The sequence below is a fragment of the Arvicola amphibius genome, chromosome 2 (assembly GCF_903992535.2).
Source record: "Arvicola amphibius chromosome 2, mArvAmp1.2, whole genome shotgun sequence".
NCBI classification, from domain to species: domain Eukaryota; kingdom Metazoa; phylum Chordata; class Mammalia; order Rodentia; family Cricetidae; genus Arvicola; species Arvicola amphibius.
Window position 1 is genome coordinate 12,455,376 of NC_052048.2, and position 25,207 is coordinate 12,480,582.

The following is a 25,207-nucleotide window of genomic DNA, read 5'->3' on the forward strand; positions in this document are numbered from 1 at the left end:
CAGAATTTGAGTGTGGAGGTTATATCAACTAGTATGACTGTGGTGTTATATGTCATGGGTGGGATAGTTATTGTGGACCTCTGCACACTGTCTTCTTCATGGGGGAAGCATAGCAAGGTTAGAAGCAAATACCCTGATGTCTGCAATTGATATTCACATGTTCTAAAAATACAACTTAAAAAATAGCCAAAGCGAAGGAGGCAAAATGTTAAAAGTCAGTGATTCAACATGACGGGCATAGAGACGTTTGTTATTCAGTTGTCCAACCTTCCCATACTTTTTTTTTACTATTAAAAAATAGGAAAAATAAACTAAGCATGGGCTGGAGAGATGACTCAGCAGGTAAGAGCACTTCGCTCTTCTAGAGGACTTGAGATCAGTTCCCGCCGGTAACTCCAGTTCTGTGGGTACCTGCACACACAAGTGCATACACACGCAGAGACACAGTCATAAACATCAATAAAAAGTAAAAATAAACTGGACAGTGGTTGTGCCCCCCCTTTAATCAGGAGTCAGAGGCAGGCAGATCTCTGTGAGTTTAAGACTGGTCTATGGAGCAAGTTCCAGGATAGCCAGAGCTGTAACACAGAGAAACCCTGCTTAAATAAACAACAAACAAGTAAGTAAATGAAATCCTTTCAAAAAAAGAAACAACAAAATTCATTTTTAATGTTTTTAATTCATGTGCCTAGTTCAGCAAGTATGAAAGCCAGGTTTCCCATAATCTTTTATAGATGTATGAGACGAAATGTAGGTAAGTATTACAAATTATCACACAATCGAGACTTAACACAAAGTACTATAGCTAGAGAATATGGCTAGGGTTGATTATATTAAATGTCTATCTCTATGACCAAACAAGAAGAGAGGCAATTGATGCTAGTCTTTAAACTGAGTTTTCTCGGACTCCTAATTTCTCTGCTCCTGTCCTACATAAAACCTTAGAAATTGTTGGAATATATTGGAAATAGAATTCTTTCTTCAAAAAAGCAATCAGATGATGAGGATGGTAATTCTCTTTACAGGTACAGCCTACTCTTGAGCAACCTGTAAGCCATTGACAGAGTGACTCCAAAGCCACCGAAAAATGCCAAGGCCCTGTTGGGCTGAGGAAGGGGAGTCAAGTAGGCAATCGTGTGGTAGATCTGAGCACCAACGAAGATCCTGAAGTGCAGGAGGGCTGTCGAGAGATCTGGACCACTCAGGGAGTACAGGAGGCCAATACCAAGAAAGGGAACGATGTTTTCAATATCGTTCAGGTGGGCCCTGTGAGAGATGATAACGCAAAGTTCAAAAATCAGTGGGACGCACACATCCTTCCTCTCTTCCAAAACAAAATGATGTCTTGATGATGTAAGGGTTGGGTGGGTTTCATTTGGTTAGAGCCAAGGTTAGCTGAAGCTGGCCTGAAGCTTACTATGTGGCTAGATTCTCCTTATGCTCCTAGTGCTTCTGCCTCTACTGACAAGTGCTACAATTCCAGGCATGGATCCACGCACACGAGCACTGTTGCAGGATCTTACATTGCAAAGGAATAATCTCAGTTTTTCTTCCCAGCTGCCTTGCTTCCTTACTAACACCACATTTTGAATAATCTTTATCTTGAGATGGCAGTTTACTGTTTCCAGAATATTAAAATGTCATCTATCTAGAAAAACACACACCACTTTTGTAAGTATGAGATATCATTCTTTCAAATTCAAGTTTCTTTTGATGAAAATTTCTTGTTCCCAAGGAAAGAAAATTCTTTCTCTTATGGTCTTGCTCAAAACTTCTCCTTCCCCTCTCCCTGACTTCAGAGTGATTACACAGAACTCCCTCTGTACAAACCACCATCAAGTCGCATGCTCTGTTACATCCACATAAAACATCCCCCCAGAAATGGGTGAGATTTCAGACATTCTGTATTCAAACCACGGAAGGAACTAGCAAAGAAAGGGCAAACGTACAGGTCTACACAGAAGTGACTGGGTTGGGGAGGGAAGATGGGAAGAGAAAGAAAGAGAATATGAGTTCTTAGACTCTATTTGTGTACCGCCACTAGAAGGAAACCTAAAACACTTTTCAGTCAGAATTTTTCCTCTGGCTGTGGCACCTTGGACCTTTCTGACTTGGACTCTTGGTGTATTCTGTCAGTTATATTTTAAATAAATGCTGACTGACCAGTAGAGGAGGTGGGATGGGAGGGTGTGTGGAGGGAATGGGAGGAGGGGAGAGAGTGGGAATTTGAACTGGTATTTAAAAAAAAAATCTGATGAAAATAAATAAATAAATAAATAAATAAATAAATAAATGAGCTGCATAGATTCAGTACCTTAAACAAGAGTAGAAACACATGCAGTATGTCACACTTTCTTTGGGAGTGACCGTGTTCTACCCTAATGGATTCCCCTCAGCCCTGTGAGTGGTACCCTGTGCTATGGCCAAGCTTTCCACCAAGGCTCGGGAGTCACTGCCACAGTTCATTCCCTCAGATCAGTCTTTCTGGTTTTCAGCATCTGCTGGACCAGGACAACAGTTGCTCTGAGAATTTTAAATGAATTATCAAGCAGTGGCCATCAATCAAGGAGTGGGGGGTAGGAGGGCCCAGCCATATTTCCCCAATGCCCTCTACTCAGACAGGGTTCTGATTCTAAGCATACAGTAGGGTGTCTGAATTCTCACAGAGTTTTCTAAATTAACATTTTCTCATCACTTCTTCTTCCTCCATAAAATAGTCCAAAATGCTACAGGGATGTACTCCTTATATCCCACCATGCCTTCACAGGTACAGACAACCGCTTCCTGTCATTGCCTGGCCACTACATGTATGTTGCTCTCACATCTTCTTGGGAAATCTTTGATAGCATCCCAATAGCATCCCAAGGAAGGCAGGACCATGATAGACATATAAGAACCTTCCAGTAGCTGCTTTGTCCAAGAATTGGGGTCACAAAGAATGTTTAGTTCCACCTTTAACCCACAGCTCAGTCTTTTGATGGAATTCTCACTTGGGTCCCTCAGGTTCTGGGAACACTCTAGACGAAGGCGCGTTCTCCACCCCTGAAGACAGTGTGTTATAGATTCCTGGCATTTCCCTAAAACTAAACTCAAGTTCTTCAGAATAACTCACTTTTCTTTTCTAGCCTTCTTGATTCCCTTTTGAGTTTCATTTATCTTGTAGCATTGAGTGTGTGTGTGTGTGTGTGTGTGGTCTTAAATTCCTCTCAGAATAAGGCGAAATAGGATTAAGTAGATAAATCCGTATGGAAAGTGTTTTCGAATCAACTCTGGCTTGTGTCTGTGTGGAACTCAAATTACTAACACTAAATTATATCTCTTGACATGCCAACACATGCTACTTTAAGCTTGCAGCTATGGTCCTATATGTACATGTACTAATTTTATGAATGTCTTCAAGGATAGCTTCCATTTCATTGGTAGTACGACTCTGCAATTTGACTATGGATTTAGCAACAGGCTTATAAAAACAGAAAAAGGAGATTCTAAAAACTTTTTCTAAAATTTATTTTACATGAGTGCTAGTATTTTATTTAATGAAGCCAATCAGTTCTCAAAAATGTTAACTGGAAATGCGATCGTTGGCCTTCTGCAAAAGGTTGCCTATTGCTACACTGTAAGTTCAGATTCTGACCACCAGAGGGCGCTGTGCACATTGGTGTTCTGCCTCTCTAGGCACCTAGAGCTAAGGTCAATGGCATTAAATGTCAGTTACACATATTTGTAGTCTGAAAAGAAGAACATCAGACTAGACTAGATTTCTCCTCTAAAAGTACCCACAGGAGGGTAAGGGTGGCAGATGGGTAAATAACAAAGAGAATCTGATCTCTCAAAATAAAATGTTGTTTTTAAGTTTCGGTAGAGGAGGCTTGCATGCTCCTCTCCATCTTTCTAATAATGCCACTGCAATACAGTTGGTGTTTTCTAGTCCCGGCCTACTGTATGAATAGAACACCATGATTAGCATCAACCATGCTACTGCTGTTGTCAAAGAGAAACGGAGAAGGAACAGATAAAGACTTAAATGGGTTTAACGTCTCTGTGGCGTCTGACACATCGCTCTAATCTGATTCTCTGCCCTCATAACACTTGACACCGTTTGAGGTTTTCACTTTGATTCTTTTGTCCTGGAACTATTTCTGGTGCATTTTCTTGGCACAACCTGTTTTGACAACTGGCTCACTGTAGGAGGACTGAGTTCCCCAGCACAACACCTGCAGAAGCAGAAGCACGTGTGTGGAAAGTGCTTAAGAACCTAGCACACACTTCCTCATCAGAGAAAAACATTCTTGCCTGAGAAATATCTGCAGTGCACAGTGTAAACCCCCATGCACTTCAATTTCCTCGAGCCCATTTCTGGGCACAGGTTTTCAGTTGATTTGTTGAGGGAACTGAGAGAAGAGCTTACTTTACATCCGATGCAACATTTGGAAGCAAGCATGACTGTATGATCCCAGGGGACGATTCAGCGTGAGCCTGTATACGTCATGGCATGATAGAATCTGTAACTATCCCAGGGGGGCCTTCAGACCTTCCCAGAGAAGCAAGCTGGGGGGAGTGGGGGGAACAGACATGATCCAGAGAGTTTACCTGACCCCATGTGCAGAGGGAAAAAACTCTTTGCTCTTGACTTCTATTTCATGGTCATTCACACAAACAGAGGAAATCTATTCAAGTATGCGTTACTTTACTGACTTCACTCTCCATCACAGGACCACCAGGCTCCTCTCCATCACGGGACTACAAGGCTGCTTGGTCCCTATAAAACTTCCTTGATCCTTTAACTTTCTGTAACATCACTGGCTCGGGTATGGCCGGAATTGTTTCACAGCTCAGATGAGTGTTAGAAAATAGTAACAACTGGGAAGACAGCAGATACCTCTGGTAGTCCTTGTGTTATAACAAATGGGGCAACTATTACTTAAATTTGGCATTGGATATCTGCATAAATTCATAACACATCATATGACTTTATGACAAGATTAAGAAAAAGCACAGTTCGAGGCACATTTGAAACAAACCTGTGAGGACAGAATCTGGCTTCTTTTTCTTCAGTGTTCATTGAACTTGCAAAGTATTAAATATAATAGCTATGAAGGAGATACAGAAACAAAGCAGCAGAGAGAGACAGAACTACAAGGCAGCCAATGCATAAGGGAGAGATCTTACTTCTCTGAAAAGTTTCAACTTTATATTCTAGTTTTTCTACAAAAGCACCTTGTCCTTTGACCTTCTGTGTGCATGGACGAATGAACAGTCTCAACTTGGGAGAGAAATGTCATGCCTGCGAGAATTGCCTGCCTGCATCTTACGTCCTACCTACTATTATTTCAGGGTATCCTGAAACAGAGCAGAGATTCCAGCCCAAACCAAGTCCATAGAGCATTCTAGCAAAATCAGTGACAGGAGCGGCTATAGTACCATGCAGAGATTTGCTGTACTTCACGCCATGGATTGCTTTCCTCCTTTCTTCTCTGAGTCCTGAGCAAGGCTGGACTCCTTGACCATGGCTCTAGGGTGAGGAATTTCCAGAGGCACAAGCTCACCTTCGCACCCGTTCCACCTTTTCGTCAGTCCGAAGGTACTTCTTGGCATTCTCTCCCTTGCCAAAGCTAGCACAGTCTTCTGGGTTGGCAAAAATCTATTCCAAATAACAAAAAGAAGAAGAAGAAAAGCCCACTTATGTCAGGGCTAGATATATCGCTTGATGATGAGCAGAAACCCGTATACTCAACCATTAGTATCAACTTAACAACAAAAACAAACCGAAACAAGCACCCGAATTACACATACTGTGAAATGTGAAGAAGCAGTGGAGATAGTGACCAATTTGCTAATTTGCACTTGGGTGTGTATGTGTGTGTGTGTGCAGGTTTGTATGGGTGCACACGTGAGCACAGGAACATGTACACTTGGGTGCATGTTTATGTAGAGGCCTTGGCTTTTCAAGTTTCATTTCAATTGGGAATTACTGTGAACCTTGTTTGAGAGACAGCCTCTCTTGGTAGCCCAAAGCTTCCCAGAGTAGACTAAGTGGCTGCCACTGAACCTCAGGGACCCGCCAGTCTCCACCTTCCCATCGGTGAGACTGTAAGTGTAGACCACCATATCTGGCATCCTTAACATAGATGCAGAAGATCAAACTCGGGTCCTCATGCTTGCACGGCATGCATCTGACTGACTGAGCGACAACTCCAGCACCAGTAATTTGAGTCTTAATAAAAAAAAAAAAAAAAGCACAGGCATCCTGGTTGGCCCTTATGGAAAGAAATTGTTGACCAATCAATCAGAGGAGGAGCGAGGAAGGGAAGCATGTGCAGACCGAGCCTGAATCTTTTTCAACACGAAAATGTTTTAAAACCAGCATGAATGAAAACTTCAATAAAGGCTAGAATACAAAAATCCTGAAGAGGGAGCAGGGAGTTGACTCTGCAGGTCAAAGAGCTTGTTACACAGGCCTGATGACTGAGTTCAAGTTCCAGAACCCACAGAAGAAGGGAAGAACTGACCCCCAAAAGGTTACCTGCACACACAGCCCATGCAGAATTTTAATCTCTCTCTCTCTCTCTCTCTCTCTCTCTCTCTCTCTCTCTCTCTCTCTCTCTCTCATGCTCACACACACAAATAGTGATAGACTAAATAATTTTAAAAAATAGTTACCAAGAGAGTAAAAACATAAAAGACATAATTCTCAGGCAGAGCAGACCATCAACATGGTACCCTGGTGTCCTTTACAGAGTGCCACACCCTCCCTCGAGTGTGTCAAAGTGCCAGGTGCTCGGTTTTCAGCAAGACATTCCTTTGCCTTCTAAGGCCTTCAGAAAAGGCAAGCAGCCGGAAGTGGTGAGGGATGGACTCCTTCCTGTAATGACTATGCTGTTTGAAACTATTACCCCATCCCTTGAAACTTGAAATGTGCATTTAAGATCATTTTAGTAGGCTTCACTTTTTAATAACTTATAATAAAGAAAAACAGGCGGCAAAATATTTTTAACTTTAGCTTTAAAAATATCATCACTATTATAACACTTTCTTAACATATGAGTATTTATTATGAATAAAGATGTTAAGGAGAATTGCTAAGCAGAGATGTGTGAGAGTTAGCTCCTGAGGTCAGGTCTGTTGGCCTTGCTCCTCATGGTGTCCTCTAGGTGAGTAACTGGAATGCATTGGCTGTCCAACATATGGATTTTGAATGAAGAAATAAACAAACCACAGTGAGAAATATCCAAAGTTGGGGTTTAAGCCCATCTGAGTTGGAGAGGGTTGCTGGGACGTGACATCGAGGCCTTCTGTATTCCAAGAAAGCACTCTACCACTGACCTACAGCCCCTGTTTCTCAAGGTGAGTTTTCATCTCAGTCCCATCCCTCCAATCATGCGAGGCTGAGCAAGCACTACCACTGACTGCTGGTTTTGTCCTAAATGCATAAGCTGAAGCCAAATTCCCAGGGTGATGGTGTCTGAAGGTAGGGCCTCTATGGTATCATAAGGTCATGTGGATGGGCCCCTTGTGAGTGGGATCAGTGCCTTTACAGAAAGACACAGGGCACATCCTTTCTCCCCTCTTTTTCTTTCAACTAATGTAAACACAAGGAGATGATGGCCCCGTGCAGATCAAGAAAGGGTCCCTGGCTAGACATCAGATCTGGCATCTTGATCTTGGGCTTGCCGCCCTGTAGAGCCATGCAGAATACATACTTCATAATCCTCCCCTTCAGTGACACTCTGCAGCCATGGACCACAATGACTTGGGCAGCTTCTTGTCCCCTCTCTTTCATTTCTCTTAAAGGGGACCAGGCTTCATTTCAACTGAGATTGCTAACAATGCCACAAAATGATGAAGGGGTTCAGTACATGTGAGAAGCAAAAGAGTGTTCTATCCCATGACTAGCCCCGGCAATGAGATTAATATAAGCCAAACCTGAACACTCTGGAAATTTCATTTGCTATGTGAATCACAAAAGGAGATATCCATAAAGAGACAACTATCATGGTTTCATCATGAAAGCAAAAGTCTTGTGCCATGAGAAACACCCAGGCCAGAGCATTTCAGACTCCATTCACAGCATAACACAGCACAGCCTGCTACTGACTGAGCATATTTAAAAAGGTGAAATAGAAATAAAGAAGGCTGTTCCCGAGAATTTTAACTCATGAAAGTGAGAAGAGGTTGCCTCTGAACTCTTACCTTGTTGGTCAACCTCTGAAATGCAGTTGCCGTGCTCATGAACATCATCTTCATAAGAACGATCGTTGCATAGGAGGAGAAGGCCATAAACACCTCATTGTCCATGAGCTGCTTGAGTTCAGCCATTCTTCAAGTCTTGGTCCCAATCTTTAAATGACTGTAGACAAGAGACAGGGGAAATAGAAACACCCCGGTAACTTGATGAACATTTATTGAGCTGATAAAACTGCACTAACCACATTGTTCTTTAAAAATCAGTATCATGAACTGATTACAAGGGAAATGATTACAGCCTCACAAAGTTTTCAACAAAAAAAAGCAATTTAAATAGTGATTCACTCCTGTAATCCAACTGTTGCTAGCCTAGGCAGGAGGATTGCTCTGAGTTTAAGGCTCCACAGTACGCTTCAAGTCAGCCTGGGCTACATGGTAAACTCTTGTCTCAAACAATTGAATTCATCAATTCAAAGCAAATATATTTCTAGAATAAATTGTTTAATGATTTCTCTAGTTCGGTATCATTAAAGATGAAGATACCCAGAAAATGCTAAAAGGAAATATAAGGGGTATTGGAGCATAAAAACAATCAAAATGCCCCAAACACGGAATAAAATAGAGATTTGTATCAGGAAGAACAAAGGGTTCAAAGAATAGTGCAGAGGTCGTGGCAGGATCTTCAGAAGCACCAAGCTCCAGCCACAGCAGGACTGCCATGTTACTGGGAATGCCTAAAATCTAATGCATGCCCTAGGCTAGAAACCTAGCTCACTGCTCTCTATCCTTTCAGTCCTGTCCATCTTCTCAGGAACCCAAAACTTGAATTCAAGTCCCAAAGTTTGATTACTGACCTTGCTTGAGGAATAAAAGTTCTCTGAGACTTTAGGCCTCCATCTATAAAATAGGAATACTAATAGTCTCTAACAATATTTACTATCATATTTAAACAAAGCAAGCATTGGAAATGCATGCAATAGTATCCAACTACGGCAGGGGAGGTCATCCATACTTTATTAGTTTATTCTTCATTTATCTGCTCATTTGGGAGGCATGTTTCTTAGGTATCTCAGGCCTAGCCTCTACCTGGCTATAGACAGAGAGTAAATTTGAACTCTTGATCCTCTAGTCTTTGCCTCCCACGTACTGAAACTACAGGCTTGTGTCACAAAACCTGGCTTAATAAACTTCACCAGACCCTTGTCAGTATAAGGGCAGTTCCGGTGGAAGAAGAAAAGACACTGGAAACATCCCAGTACTAGACCCACAAGCCCACAGCAAGGAAGCTGTGCACATGGAAATATAAACCAGGAAAAGGAGAATGGGCTAGGAACATTATTAGGGGTTGGTTATAAGTGGTATAGGGTTGGAGGTGGAAGTAAAGTAGGCTCATGCATCTCTCTTGAAAAAAAGGAAGGGGGAATGGGTGGGTTGAGATAATAAGTAGATTAGTGTGAGCTTACTCACACTAATAATAATAGTGTGAGTAATAGTGAGATTACTTGTGAGCTATTATTTACAGACAATTTACATTGGTATAGATTCTTGTATATTGATATAAATTCAAATTATATTTGTTATATTAAATATGCTCCTATTTCTGTTTACAATACTTGTGTGCCTATGCAAAGTTATTTTTTCATATCATATGCATGCATGTTTCTATCTCTGCTTAAGGTGATTTGTATATTGATGCAATTCTAGGATATATTTATTATATTGCACTATACATTTCTACCTCTGATCAAGATACTTATATATTGCTTATATTTTAAGGTCATAGTCCTCATTTGCTTCACATTTGTTTAAATATTGATTAAGTTTTTAATATGAAGCCTTATTCTTTAAGCTATATAGGTAATAAGAATTGTAGGTCAATAGTCATCCATGTTTTTCATACTTATAGTTAGACTAATTAAGTTCGTTAGATGCATAGGTAATCTTCAAACACTTTGAAAAACTGTAGAATATGACATTTAAGTAACTTAGAATTCTATTGACATCAGACATGATTGCTCCAGGCAGCACCAATCTATTCCCAAGAGAATGTTAAGCATTCAAGACACTCCACTTGAAACTTGTTTTCTTCTTGGCAAACTGGCCTTTGGGCGGCAAAGAACTGCCCGTGCCTCAACCACTGACAAAATGCCTGGTGTCCAGAGTGGACAAGCCGAATATAAGCAAAAGACTGACAAACCTTGCCAAGACAGGCTAAGACAGTTTTTCAAATTTTCCTGCCTCTGAAAATGGTCCGTCTGACACTCTAGGCCTTAGTCAAAGTTGGTTGCCCCAATGTTGCAAGTGAGACATTGAGTGATTGCCCATGTAGCAAGTTATCTCTGTCATTTCTTGTGCTTTTCCAAAGTTTCTGATTGCACTTCCTGTTTGCTCAAGTAATATTATTTTCCTTCTCAAGTCTCTGATGGGGATTGAAGACTAGATATTCATAGTTACTTTCCTCTCATGACTTAGCCAAACCATTTTTAATATAAGACTTAGACTCCTTAGGATAGGATAACTATTGAAACATTTAGCATATGTTCCTTGTTTGATGTTGTTCATGGTGGTTGTAATTCTAAGTTTTATATATGTTTTTGCCTCTTCTTTCCCTGGACAACACTTGATATTTGTTCTTATTGTTTATAGTTTTGTATTAGGCCTAGAACTCTCTTATTTAGATAAAAGGAGGAGGTGCTGTGGGAACTCCTTCAGCCTTTAAGGTACCAGCCCATTTTGGGCATGGTCTCATGTACTATAAATGCAGACAAAAAGCATGCACAGACCTCTTGGCTGCTGGATTTGGTTCCAGTTCCCAGCACACGCAGAGGACTGTGGATTACTACCCTTTCTGTGAGTTTATCCCCAAATAAATAAGCCTTTGTTATACTCCATTCCAAGCTATTGTGAAGCTCTTTTGCCAACACAGGACAGATGAGATCATTTCTCATTCTAGATTCGCATCCATCTCAAAAGCTGTCAAGGGGAAACTGAGGGTCTAGCAGGATGGCTTACCATGTAAAGGTGCCTGCAGCTGAGCATGGCAACCTGAGTGCAAACGCCAGAACCCATATGGTGGAAGGAGAGAAGCAATGCCTGAAAGTTGTCAAAAACATGCATACACACCAAGAAGTGTGCACAAGCACACACATGCACAAACCCTGACATCAGCCTTTATGCCCTCCTTGCAGTATTGATTTTTCTCTCACACTCACCTTAGGCAGCATTTAATCTTCTTGGCTGCTCCATGATGTCCATGCACGCCCTTTTACTCCTTCCTGTAGCTTTCTAGCTTAACCTCCAGAAGCTTTGTCCATTTGACTATAGTCTATGAAGCTACATCTGTCTTCTATTTGCTGCTAGTCAGCTGTCCATGTGTTGCTGAAGAATGTAATCAAAAGCATCTCCACTAACACTTAATTTTGTAAGACTCTGTTATATCCAGCAATATCTCAGACTTTACTGCAAAACCCTACATGATGTTTGTGAGCATACCGTAATCTGTTTCATAGGTACAGAATACGGACGGGGGTTGGGGTACAAACTCATTCCACATGTTAAAGCATTGTGCTGACTTCTTGGGGACAATTGCTGCATTTGCCCTTCAACCGCTTGATTCTGTTTAATCATACATAATTTAACTAAACCTTGGATTTCTACTAGTAGCTGACCCTAGCAGACACATCTCCCATCCCTTAAATTCCTCCTTTCCGGAAATGCCATGTGCCAGGTGTTTTGCTATATTACAGATAATAAAACTGAACCTTCAAAAAAAAAACTCTGAATTTGTCTTCTTAAGATAAAAACGACATGCCTTGCATGTAGTCTAGCAGAAACTACACATCATCCCCAAGGGTCCTGTTCAGAAGCTTCCTGAGAGTATCATATTCACAGATGCTCAAATGTCTTCTACCACATTGCCGATGCATACCTCTCAGACAGCTTCCAAGACTTTAAATCATATGTGCTGAGCACTTTTTATTGCAGGCTTAACAAAACCTAAATTCATTGGGAAGAGGGACCCTCAACTGAAAGATTGCCACAATCAAATTGGCTTGCGGCCATATCCATGAGGAACTGTTGATTGACTTCAGAGGTCCCAGCCAACTATAGGCAGCACCATCCCCAGGCAGGTAGGCCTGTGCTGAATAAGAAAGCACAGATAGAGAGAGAGAGAGAGAGAGAGAGAGAGAGAGAGAGAGAGAGAGAGAGAGAGAGAGAGAGAGACAGAGAGACAGAGAGTTTCAGCTTCAGTTCCTGCCCTGACTTCCCTCAATGATAGACCGAGACCTGGAAGTGGAAGTGTAAGCTAAGTAAACCCTGTCCTTCCCAACTGACTTTTGGTCGGGATGACTTAAGACAGAGAATGAGTGAAGCTAGGACGTCACCATTTTCAATACCCAACGCCACATGCACCACACAAACAGCTACACAGTACCGTTCAGAAGTCAGTGAGAAGAAAAACTTCTGCGCACGCTCAGCACAGACACACTTTCTTCTGATTTTTTTTTTATCTACAGTTGGATGAAATTCACGAAATAATGGGCTCACTATTCTCTAAATTGTTTTTAAATTCCACATATGACAGTAAATTAATCCACTTCCATGAGTTCATGGTCTTGAAAGCATAGTGTGTTATCTCGGTGCAAGATAATACTCTCAGTAGTTTTTAATATAGCTGCTATTGCTCTGGTATTGGGGGAATAAAAGTCATGGTAAAATGCCCTATCCTTCAGAGCTCCTGCAAAGTTAATTAGCTTAATAAAGAATCCCTAGGGTCCATGCCTCGGAACAGAGATCTGAAGAAATACAACAAAAACTTTGAATTAAAAAAAAAAAACCTCAGGAAGTTTATCAAGTAGAAATTCTGCTATTTAATAACCTTCAAAATAAAAGTCTGTGTGATTGTTCCCAGAACAAAACGTTTTTAGGGCTGGAACAACAAGTCAGGAAGGTTTTGTTGGTGGTGTTTTTTTTTTGTTGCTGTTGTTGTTCAGCATGGTGGAGAAGGAGAGAAAAACCAGAAACCTTCTAGAACTGTCAGTGGGAAAATACAGAGGCTTTAGCAGGTGGAACAAAAGGGAGATGGAGGGTTTCTGCAGCTGCAAACAATAAACAAGGCGCTGATAAAAGTGGAGTTGCTAGGTTGTCAGGAATGTGGGCGAAGTCCTCAGGCCTGCGATTCTGGGACACTGGCCAGTACCAAGTCCCTGCCACTATACACCACAGGCCCATGAGCCTCCTCTCTCAGACATCTTCCACTTCCTAGGGATGTGGGGGAGGGGAGGAAGAGTAATGCTAAGAACATTAACAAATAGGAAACACTGGCAACATGGAAGAAAACAATAGAACTCTGCTTTTTTTTCTTCTGTCATGAGCGTGCTTACCCCTAATTGAAACCAGAATAATGGCAAGGCTGGGCAGTGATGAAAACATGTCCACTGAAAGCTGGTTGTCAGGGAGGGTGTCCATGAGGGTAGAGGTGAATACATACATACATACACACACACACACACACACACACACACATACATACACACACACATACATACATACATACACACATACATACATACACACATACATACATACATACATACACACACATACACGCTTACATACATACACACATACATACACATACATACATACATACATACATACACATATACAGCTTCTCATTTGCATAGGGACGATGCCACAATTCGTGCAAATACAGTCCTTAACTTACATGCATGTCTGCTATGGTCCATGTCAAGATTCCCTTTCTGAATTACTTTGTAAGCTGGGATAGAGACACCTTCCTGTATTACTTTCTGGTATGACAGCATCAAAAAGCCTTTTTGTGAGTAGCTTTTTATCATCTACCTTGTGTGTGTGGTCTTTTGAGACAGAGTCTCCCAATATAGCCCAGACTAGCCTCAAACTCTGTACACCCCTACCTCGGCCTCCCAAGGGATGGAATTATAAGCCTGTACCACCACATCCACCTTCTCGACTATTTGTGATGGTCATCATTAGCACAGTGGGCCTGTCTACAAAGCCAAGGGAAGACCACAGAGTCCTAAGGCACCGGGGACCATGGTAATAACCATGAGAGGCAGCTGGGGAAGAAACAGTGTAGTGCAGAAGTGACAAAGACAATAAGGGCCAAAGGTAGAAACTCTGGACCCTGATACCAGAAAGACTTGTCAGAAGCCACTAAATACTAGACTTCCAGCCCCAAGCCCAGGAACTAGAACACCGGTCACTGTCGAGGCTAAGGATCCTGTACGCCTGTCACTGCAGGGCTAAGAGGACCAGAACTTGAGGCCCGTAGGAGAACTGCAACACTACCTTCTACTGCTTGCTTCGGTAGCTGTCGCTTATCTCACTGCTGCCTGAAGCTGAGAATGGCAAAAGCTATGGTTGAACTTTTAACCCAAGAGTCTAAAACTGTGGGACTCTGCTTTCCAAACTGTTTGTAGCTACGTGCCTCCAGGTCTGCTAGTCCAGCCTCAAAGCCCCAGGCCCTCTCTAGGGACTGCTACCACTAGAGAAGATTTGCTTCATTTACCCAGGATTCCTGTTGGGAGAGAACAAAGGGACACCAGCCAGTTGACTAGAAATGGCTTGGGATGAAAGACCATACACAACATAGCGAAGACTTTTGTCCGCTTTAGGGTAGTAATAAAGTCAGGTGGTACAGTGGAGGCATCGGTCTGGGGCCTAGTTTTCTCAACCTATCATTTCAGGGCTCCTTACCGTGTTAGGAATTGTGGAGTTCCGTGTTAGGAACTGGGGAGAAACTGTGCTCTCCTGGAAGATTCTCGCTAATGCCCATCACTATGTTCCACCCTGTTTCACAGACAAGATGCCCTCTCCAGTTGAAGAACACTCCTTTCCCTTCATGGGCCCTTGGCCAAGAAGAGCAAAGTTCCTTTCTCCTCACAACTATTTAGCTCTCCTATATCAGTGTTGCAAAACACAGAAAATCTGGGCACACGGCCACAAGGCATGACTCTTCAATTTTGAACCTCCTGAAAGCTGCAAGCGCATTGTGGGATAACAGAAAAGAGGATTGCAAGAGCCATGCCTCTGCTTGTGGGCTCTACAATGTTCTGAAGGGACTGAGATGGCTGAAGCCTCCTAAGCTTGCTGAGAGGCCTCATTGAAAGAGTACTTAGGATCCCAAATAACGGTGGTTTGCAGGGGAGCGTGAGATGCAGGGGATGACTATGTGAGAGGGGGGGTAGTTGTGGGGCTGCAATGCATGTTGAGGGAAGGTGGACATGGGATAAGTGAATATGGGATTGGATTTCAGAGTGGGCAAGGGGACGGGATGGGTTTGAAAGAGAGAGGTAGGTTGGGGGATACGTAATGATATATATATGGAGGAGGATATGGGGGGGGGGGGCTATGGGGAATCATAGGTTTCTTGGAGACCCTGGGGAGCAGGTGTTCTTTGGAGACCATGTTGACTTTCCTCTCCAACTTCAGGAATTACCAAAAATGACTTCCTAAAAATACTTGTCCATCACAGAGTAATACTCAAGTCGGGACCAAGTTTGTCATATGTAAAAATAGTCAAATATTGCCAGCACACATCTGTCCTCTCGATTTGGAATAAGCCAGGAACAACAGAAGCAATACTGCCCTAACTCACTGGAAGAGGCACTTCCTGGAAAGCAAACAGTGGCTCCAGCACGGCTCCTGAACACTGTAGGCTCACAGACCCTCAGCCGGGACTCTCTCTTACAAAGCAGCTTAGTTGGCATCCTCCCGCATGCCACTTGGAGGAAAAGCAGGAAGGAAAAAACAAGTGATCAGAGGATACCGGAGACTGAACCCAACAGACTGGAAGACCCAGGCACCTCCACTACTGCCGCAGTCCACCCACAGCAACACAGGCTGAACCCCAAAGCAGACGCTCTTGTCCTTTTCTTTTTCTCCAGACTGGAGTGGAGATGGGGAAGACTGGCCCCTGCCTTAAGCCCCCCCAGAGGCTGCTCCCTCAGCTCTCTGGCCCTCTGCCTACAGTACCACAATAGGTTGACCTGCCAAGCCTTTACACAACATCTGACAACAGTATTATCTTAAAAACTTTTCAAGGCTTCTCTTGCCTACCAAAGGTGAAGCTAGAAGCCTTTCCACAAGCTCAAAGGCCTTCATGTCCGAGTCACAGGAGACACGGAAGGGTTTTACACAGTAGGAACGGGCAGAAGTTGCTGAAGCCGCAGTGGCTTCTCATCTTGCGACAACTCACATGTACTTTTTCCTCCCCTCAAGATCAAATGGCCCTTTCAAAAAAGGGGGTGCTACTTGGGCTTGAAAATAAGAAGAAAACCATCTCTCAAGTACGAAACGACTCGTGCTTGCAAGTTTCTCGTGCTTGCAAGTTTCTTCCTGAAGTTCGAGAAACAGAAACTAATGCAGAAAGAGAAAGGCACAATTCTCTTTTAGAGCAGGCCACCAAAGGGGACACTTAAGCAGCAAAAGGAAACAAAGATTTGTCTGACAGGCACAGCCACCCCCTTGCCTTACACCTGTCCCCCACCGGCCCCTTGCACCCACCACCCTCTCCTTGCCTGCAAGCAGCACCGCGGCCGCGCAGCACCCATGCTGTGCACCCACCTGAGTCCCTGGAGAAACACCACAAGCTGTGGGGCCAAGCTAGCACACCTCGGGACTTTTCACCTAGAGGGCTGGAACTGGCACTGCCGCTTTTCAGGCTTTCCTTTAATTACCGGCCTCCGGGAGTTCGCCAAGTCCCGCCCCCAATCACCCGCGGTCCCAGCGGCCACCGCCCACCCGGAAGAAGCCTGGATTGCAGCAGGCCAGGACCCGGCTCAGCCAAGGACATCTGCAGTTCTGTTGTGGCTCAGGAGCAAGAGAAATAGGAAGGCTGCTAACTTTTATGTCGCTGGAAGCAAAAGACCTTAAGTGTTGCATGTGGAAAACTTACAAACAAAACTTTGGGGAAGTTTAAATCTCGGGGCAGGAGTCTATTGCTGTGACAACTTTGACCCCTCCTTCAGGGTGCAAAGTGGAACCAGAGAAATTCTGAGTCTGTTAGGCAATTAACGTTGCGTGTTTTTAACAGTGACTTTTAGAAAAGTGTCGCAAGAAGACAGGGTTGTTAGGGCAACATCAAAGCTATTGCACACAGCCCCACCAGAGAGGCCAAGAACAGTTCTGAAGGCTTCTCTGACAAGTTCCAAGTGTTGTATGTTCCCATGTGTACAATTTCACTCACAGATGTACACCATTTCACACCTGTGCCCCACACTGCCCTGGGAATCTTTTTTCCTTTGTTTTTTTATTTCTCTTCCTCCTCCTCCTCCTCCTCCTCCTCCTCCTCCTCCTCCTCCTCCTCCTCCTTCTCCTCCTCCTCCTCCTCTTCCTCCTCCTCCTCCTTTACATTTTTCTTCTTCTTCAGTATGTGCCGCATAATTTCTGATTGACTTTTGTCTGTTTGCCTCTTCAGCTTGGTTTTGTTTATTTTAGGGAGGATTTTGCTACTTAGCACAGTCTGGAACTTGCTGTATACACTAAGGCTAGACTCAAACTTGTGACCATTCCTGCCTCAGTCCCCGAGTACTAAGATTTGTAACATCAAGACTTGCTCTCTTTTTTATTTTAAAGGTTTAATAGACAATTCTATGTCCTACCCCCTTCTTAAACCAAAAAAGAATCAGAGGTACCTTGTTGTCTGTAGCAGAAGTTAGTTGGGCCTGACAATGGTTTCTTCGGAGGCATGGTTGGTAAATCATCAGAAAAGACTGATTGGTTTCACTTTTCAATTCACTTGAAAACTTGGCTTAGTTAGCTCTTCCTCTCTGGAACCCGGCTGGAACACCGACTACAACGAAACAGAACTTGAGAGGAGATGCAGCAATTTTGAATTCCCCTATGATACTTGAGTACTCCAGGACGTAAAGAGAACTTCATTTATGCCAAGGAAGATGGCACAAATCCTGCAGACAAGATCATAGAGGAGGAAATGTATGGAAGAGTTCTTGACTAAATAATCTTATATTCAGAAAGCCAGTAAAGGGTCAATACCATGCTTTTATAGAGGAAAAACAACCAGATTCATCTAATGATCTAATTGAAATGTGTCCAAGCTAACAGCTAATTAATCAACAAATGCAGGGCTTGTGTTATGCCTTAGCAAATATTGGCTATTTGGTAAATAGGATTGTATGTATGTACATAGCAGAAAGACCACACATACGTATGTTGCTCTGGTATAATATGAGCATTTGCTTGGAATAGACAAATTCAGTAAAAACTTATTAAGTGAATCCAGCATATTTGGTTTGAGGATAAAATTTATAGCTAAAGGAAGTTTATACTACAGCAAAGGCCCAAAAAAATTAAGCTGCCATTGAACTTTGGAATAAAAGATCTGAACATAGGGGTAACAACTGAGCATGAAGTAGAAATGAGAAAGGAAAGGCATGAAAGAATGGATACTTTGTACTCATGTTCCCGCAACTATAGTAAGGTAGAAAACCATGGCTTTGGCCAGCAGTCCCCAGCAGGCCAGTTCCTGGTTCTGGTGCTAGGTGCGTCAACCAGTCAGCTCTTGCTCATCCTCAATACCAGGGTGGGCTCTCTAGCACTGACTTGGCTAGATAACCCTATGCAGTAAGCAGCAAAGGGCAGGGACCTGGTCTCTCAAGTGCTGCAGTTAGTGAGGGCCAGAAACAACTCTGTGTAGCCCTATCCTCTAGGCCTTTGGTGGTAACAGAAGCCATGGGCATCAACACAGACCTTGCCTGCAGCAGGGCCACAGACATAGACATGGCCCTTGGCAGCAGCCCAGGCCCAGATATTACCATGGCCCCAGGTAGCAAACAGGCCACCCACCTCAACCTGCTCCTCATCACCTTGACCTCTACAGATCTGCTTCTCTCCACAGGACATGAACCATCCTGTCTTTCTCATTCATACCCCCACTATGACAGGCTTTGTTTTGGACCACCAACCAGCTTCCTGGTCATGACACAGAGACTTATTATTACGAATGCTCAACCTTAGCTTAGGCTTGTTTCTTGCTAGCTCTTATAACTTAATTTAAGCTGTTTCTGTTCATCTATGCTTTGCCTCAGGGAATTTTGATGTGGGAAGTTCTTCTGTATATGTGTTGCTTTTATTGGTTAATGAATAAAGAAACTGCTTTGAGTCTATAGCAGGGCAGAACAGACTTATGTGGGGAAAACTAAACTGAATGCTGAAAGAAAGAAGGTAGAGTCAGGAGATGTCATGTAGCCACCACCAGAGACAGACACCTTGGAACTTTGCTGGTAGGCCACGAGCCTCACAGTAAATATAAAATAATAGAAATGGGTTAATTTAAGATGTAAGAGATAGCCAATAAGAAACTAGAGCTAATAGGCCAAGCAGTTATTTAATTAATAGTTTCTGTGTGGTTATTTTGAGTCTGGGCAGCAGGGAATGAACAAGCGGGCTTCTACTACAATTTTTGCCTTTCTTTCTTTCTATATGTCCTATTCCATGCCTGCTGGCTGGCAGCTGCATGTTTCCTTCTCTTTCTCACTCATTCTCTCTTCTCCTGACCCTAGATTATTCCCATTATTCTTTCTGTCTGCCAGCCTCACCTATCCCTCTACTGCCTAGCTATTGGCTATTCATTTTTTTATTAGACCATTCAGGTGCCTTAGGCAGACAAGGTGAAACAGCAGTCCATCTTTTGCTTAATTAAACAAGTGCAGCAAAAACAAGCGTGACACATCTTTACATAGTTAAAGTAATAATCCACAACACCCCACCTTATGTTTGCTTGACCTTGGTAGGAAATGTGCTTTCTCCTCCCCACCAAAGGCAGATAGCCTTAGGCATGTATGTGAGTCTTCCTCTCCTGCTCAGTCTTAACAGATGGACAGTCTCTTGTTTTCTCTCCTATAATTCAGTTTTAAAACATGTATTAGATTGTTTATTTTTGACCACAGTCATACAAAGGAATTCTTGTTTTTCTTATTTAATGTATGGACACTGATATCCAGTCTGGCTTATGAAATAAACTCTGAAGATAAGACCCACAAAAAAGAAAAGATATCCACAAAAAGAAGGGCAGAGCAAACTGAAACCAGCCAAAAGAACATAGAAGAGCTTGAGGGTGGACAAATGGGTCTAAAAAACAGACCAGAGTCCAGACAATGAGCCACAATTATTTGGGCAATTGATTTCAACAAATGTATCAAGACAATCTAATGGAGAAAGGAAGACTCTGAATAAAGTGTGGAAATGACAGAACTGAACATCTCTGTGGAAAACAAATATCTTGTACCACACACAGAAAGTAAAGCAAAATGGATCACAATCCTCTGAAGCTTCTTTCTAGAAAAACACACACAAATGGACTTCATAATGTTGCATAGGCAAAGGTGCCACAGACAGGATCCAGAAGCTTTTTATATGTAAAACAAAAAAATGATGTGTGATCATTAGTTTTTATGAAAATTACAATCTACTCATCAGAAGATGTCCCATAGTCACAGAAAATATTACGAATGACAGAGCACACATGCAAAATAATGCACATGACAATTACTGATATACAAAAGTATACTATTAAAACAGAAAATTGGCAAGACTTTGATCAGAAACATCACAAAAAATATATGGGTGGCTAAAATGTGTATTAAAAGGTATATCATGTCATTAGTTATTAGAAATATGAAAATCATCAACATTGACTTTGGTTTATTCGCCCAAACATTTCTACAGGTGTGTCCAAAGGGATAGACCACCCTGACATTAATGTGAGCACTAACGGGCTGCCCTGCCCCCCATAGTAGTTTGAAGGCTGAAAGCTAAAAGTGTTGGCTTTAAGGCTGTAGAACTATGAGTTACTGCAGAAGACGAAGTAGGATCCTAGAGCAAATCCATTTTCAGTCTTCTCCAGAATTTAAAAACATTCTAATTGATTCTGTCTGGTTTGGTCTAATTGGATGAAACTAAGAGAAACAACAGCAGTGTGTGTGTGTGTGTGTGTGTGTGTGTGTGTGTGTGTGTGTGTTGCAAATAAAGCATGCAGTCAGATTGTCAGTCTCTAGCATGCACCTCTGTTTTATCCACTTCTGCATATCCTGCATGCTATGGCCAACTGCTTGAGTGAAACACCTTTCTTCAAGGTCATGATTAACACTGCTCTTTGGAAGCGCACATGCTGCCAAAAGTTGAATTCTGCATGCATTAAAGGAGAAATATGAAGGCAGACACAAGCAAACACAACATGGTAGAGAATATTGAAGTCTTACGCCATGCAATGAGAAAAAACTGTCTCAAGGTTTCTCATAAATATAAACAGATTTATATTCCAACAAGATTAGTCCTAGATATTGACCCAAGAGAAGTAAGTATGGTCACAAAGAAAGACATCCAAGAACAATCAAAATATTCATGAGTAGAAGAGTGGGAAAACTAATTATGGTATGTTCATAGAAGGTTCTACTTTCTATATCATAGGAAGAAAAGCAATAAGCTACTGCTCATATGATGTCATGATTCAAACTCATTATTGTGCTAAACAAAAGAAGACCAGGCACAAATTATATGACTTTATTTTGTGAAAGTTTTTTTTAAGGGGAAACTAATTTACAATAATAGAAATGAGAAAAGTGGCTGTTTTTTATTAGAATGAGGGTGGTGAATGACTGGGAATAAAAAAAAAAAATGTCTCTGTCTGATCCTAAGATAAAATACCTTAGGTATGTGGAGTTGCTGTGGGAAGGTTTACAGCTAGTAACTACCCGCCTACTAGGGCGTGACCTCATAGACTATTTACCTGGATGCGGAAGCACATCCCCCCTCTCTCTGGTCCCCCTGGTTTTTGCTTGGCTAGTCAGATTGGTTTTGGATCTCATCCCATCTGCTGTTCAAGCAGAGAATCCTGGTTTTGTAAGTTTTCCCCCAAATAAATAACGGTCTATCTCTCAATTCTGAGTCAGTATGAGATTTCTTTTAAGCCCCCGATTTCTCTGCCCATCACCTGGCGCTCCAACGTGGATTTAGACGCCATGCCTCTCTGGCGGATTGCCAAGCCGCTTAATGGCTGGAATCCCCTTAAAATTCCCACCACAACAAAGTTTGCAGCCCTTAAGCAGCAGCCAAAGCACAGATGGCCACTGTTTACTAACCTTCAAATGGCCCCGGAAGATTCCTTGTCGCAGGATAGCAGCCTTGCGGCTTCTGGGTTTCTGTTCCCTGTCCCTGGACTCTGGGTTTCTTGCTCTGTGTACGGAATTGATTTGACTACATCTAATCTGTGGAGTGACTCATTTTCCCCAGGTTTTTAACAAGTACAAAGACAGATTTTAACACAGGACCTGTCGAGGTACCATTACACTGATTCCAGCCATGACTTGAAAACAGCACCAATTGCTGGTTAACAGGTAATATAGCAGATTTGTTTCTAATGGAAATTTTGCATCGTTTTTTTTTTTTTTTTGCTATCACGACGGAAGGCATTACACATTACACGAGGCCTATATGACTTTGGGGATACCTCACTTTACTGGTTATTAGGTTTCAGTTTTCTTCTTCATATTATACCATTAAGGAAGAATATGGCACTAGTTGATAGGATTAATACAATAAAAAATCAGAGGTTATCTGAACAAGTGGATACCATGATAGGCAAAATTGACTCCATATCTAAGGGTACTAGGAAGTTACCTGAAAGGGTTCAGGCTGTTGAATTTAACATTCAGAAATTATCACAGAGTTTTGATAAGGTAACAGAAAGAATGTACCTCCAGGATGGCAATCTACACGATATCCAAGAGCAGTTCAAGGAGGAGATGTTATCTTTGAAGGGAAACATTAAGACCTTAGAGCTGGTGAACAGGGTAAGAAGGCACAAGGACAGGATAAAATGTCACTACCAGCTGTCACAACTGGTTTACCCAGGATTTTAGCGTCATACCCTGTAATTTACTCTCACAAAGAATCAACTTCTAAAGGCTCAAAGGGAGCCAAAGAAGGTAGATGGACGCCAATAGGAATGAATGATCTAAAAGAAATTAAGCAAGCCGTCGTTACTTATGGCTTGCACTCTGCATTTGTTAAGGAAATGATAAGGACTTGGGCTTCTAATGTCAGGGCTACATTCCATGATTTCTCTCAGTTATCATCAGCAATATTGGCTGATGGACCTTCCTTGATGTTTGGAATTTATTTAAGAGAAGAATCCAAACATATGGAACAGCAAGGAAGAGCAAAAGGTGTGGAGGTTTCCCAGGATCAAATTCTTGGAGTAGGAGCATATGCTGATCCACAGGTCCAAGCCCTTTACAATGAAGAAGTATTGTCCCTATGCTACAAAACAGCCTTGAATGCTTGGGATAGGATAAGAATCAGGAAAAAGGGTCAAATCATATACCAGGGTTAGGCAGGGAGAGAGAGACCCCTATACTGACTTTTTTCAAAGATTAATTAAGGCTCTTCAAATAAGAGTAACAGAACCAAAAGCTAGACTAATAATTCTTAAATCTCTGGCTTTTAAAAATGCAAACTTAAAATGCAAAAAGATAATTGGGCCTTTAAGGTCTAGATCAGCACCTATGAATGAATGGATTCAGCATACGATGAATTTTGAGGTGTTTAACTAAATGATGAATCTTGGGTAGGAAAAGTGATTTCCAAAGCAATGAGGAGACATCAAGCTGTGAAATGTTTTAATTGTGGTAAATTAGAACATGTGAAAAGGGATTGCAGGCAAGGAATTTCTAGGAATAATACCCCATCTGGGAATGGCAAGAATAAGAAACCTCGGCCTTCAGGTATATGTGGGAGGTGTGGTAAAGGATGAATTTAGGGGTTGATTATAATTGGTATACAGTTAAGGGTTGGGGGAGGAATTTTATAACCTCAGAGATCTTTTTAAAAAAAGAGGGAAAATTGGATGATGTGATAATAGATTGGTATTTGTGAGTTATTTTTTATAGACAATTACATTGGTATAGATTCTTGTATATTGATACAAAGTTAAATTATATTAAATATTGTATGCATTCATGCTTCTACCTGTTTAAAACACACACACACACACACACACACATATATATATATATATATATATATATATATATATATATATATATATATATATATTTGCCATATTGCAGTGTTTCTACCTCTGATCAAGACACTTATACATTGTTTACATTTGGAAGTTATTGTCTTCATTTATTGCACAGTTGTTTATTCTCTTAGTTTTTAAGTTAGATAGGTATTAAAAATTATAGATCAATAGTCATCTATGTTTGTCACATTTATAGTTAGACTAATTAGGTTCTTTGGATATATAGAGATTATATTCTGTATAGATAGATAATCTTCAACCTCTTCAAAGAGCTGTAGAAAATGGCATTTAAATAACTTAGAGTTCTGTGGTAGTGAGACACAATTGCTCCTGGCAACACTGATCTATTCCTGAGAGAATGTTGAGCACCAAAGACACTCCACTTGGAGCTTGTCTTCTTCTTGGTGATACGGGCCTTTGGGCAAGGAACTGCCCATACCTCAACCACTGACAAAATACGTAGTATCTGGAAATAGATAAGCAGGACTGTCACATCTTGCCAAGACAGGGTAAGATGGTTTTAAAATTTTTCTTGCCTTTAAAAATAATCTGTCAGTTATTCTAGGTCTTAGCCAAAGTTGGTTGCTTCAACATTGCTAATGTGACTCTGGGTGATTGCCCAGGTAGCCAGTTGTCTTTGTGATTTGTTGCATGTTTTGGAAGTTGTTTGACTGTACTTCCTAATTATTCAGGTAACCTTATTTCCCTTCTTGGATCTTTGATGGGGTTGAAGACTAAATAAGTGTAGTTACTTTTTTCTCATGTCTTGGCCAAGCTATTTCTTATACAAGACTTATGCTAGTTAGAACAGTATATTTGTTCTTATTGTATATAATTTTGTATTAGGTTTAGAACTCTTTTATTTAAACAAAAGGGGGAGGTGCTGCGGGAAGGTTTACAGCTAGTAACTACCCACTTACTGGGGCGTGATCT

General features: G+C 41.8%; 1 protein-coding gene across 1 annotated transcript; it reads right to left on the reverse strand.

Moving 5' to 3' along the window:
- Positions 1 to 659: 659 nt before the first annotated feature.
- On the reverse strand, positions 660 to 16,949 carry Mgst1 (microsomal glutathione S-transferase 1). The gene is made up of 4 exons (XM_038318953.1): positions 16,795 to 16,949; positions 8,191 to 8,347; positions 5,547 to 5,641; positions 660 to 1,266 (listed from the first exon to the last, which is right to left on the reverse strand). Exons 2-4 carry the CDS (start codon positions 8,314 to 8,316, stop codon positions 1,020 to 1,022), a joined length of 468 nt encoding a protein of 155 aa, XP_038174881.1. The 5' UTR covers positions 8,317 to 8,347; positions 16,795 to 16,949; the 3' UTR covers positions 660 to 1,019.
- Positions 16,950 to 25,207: the final 8,258 nt, after the last annotated feature.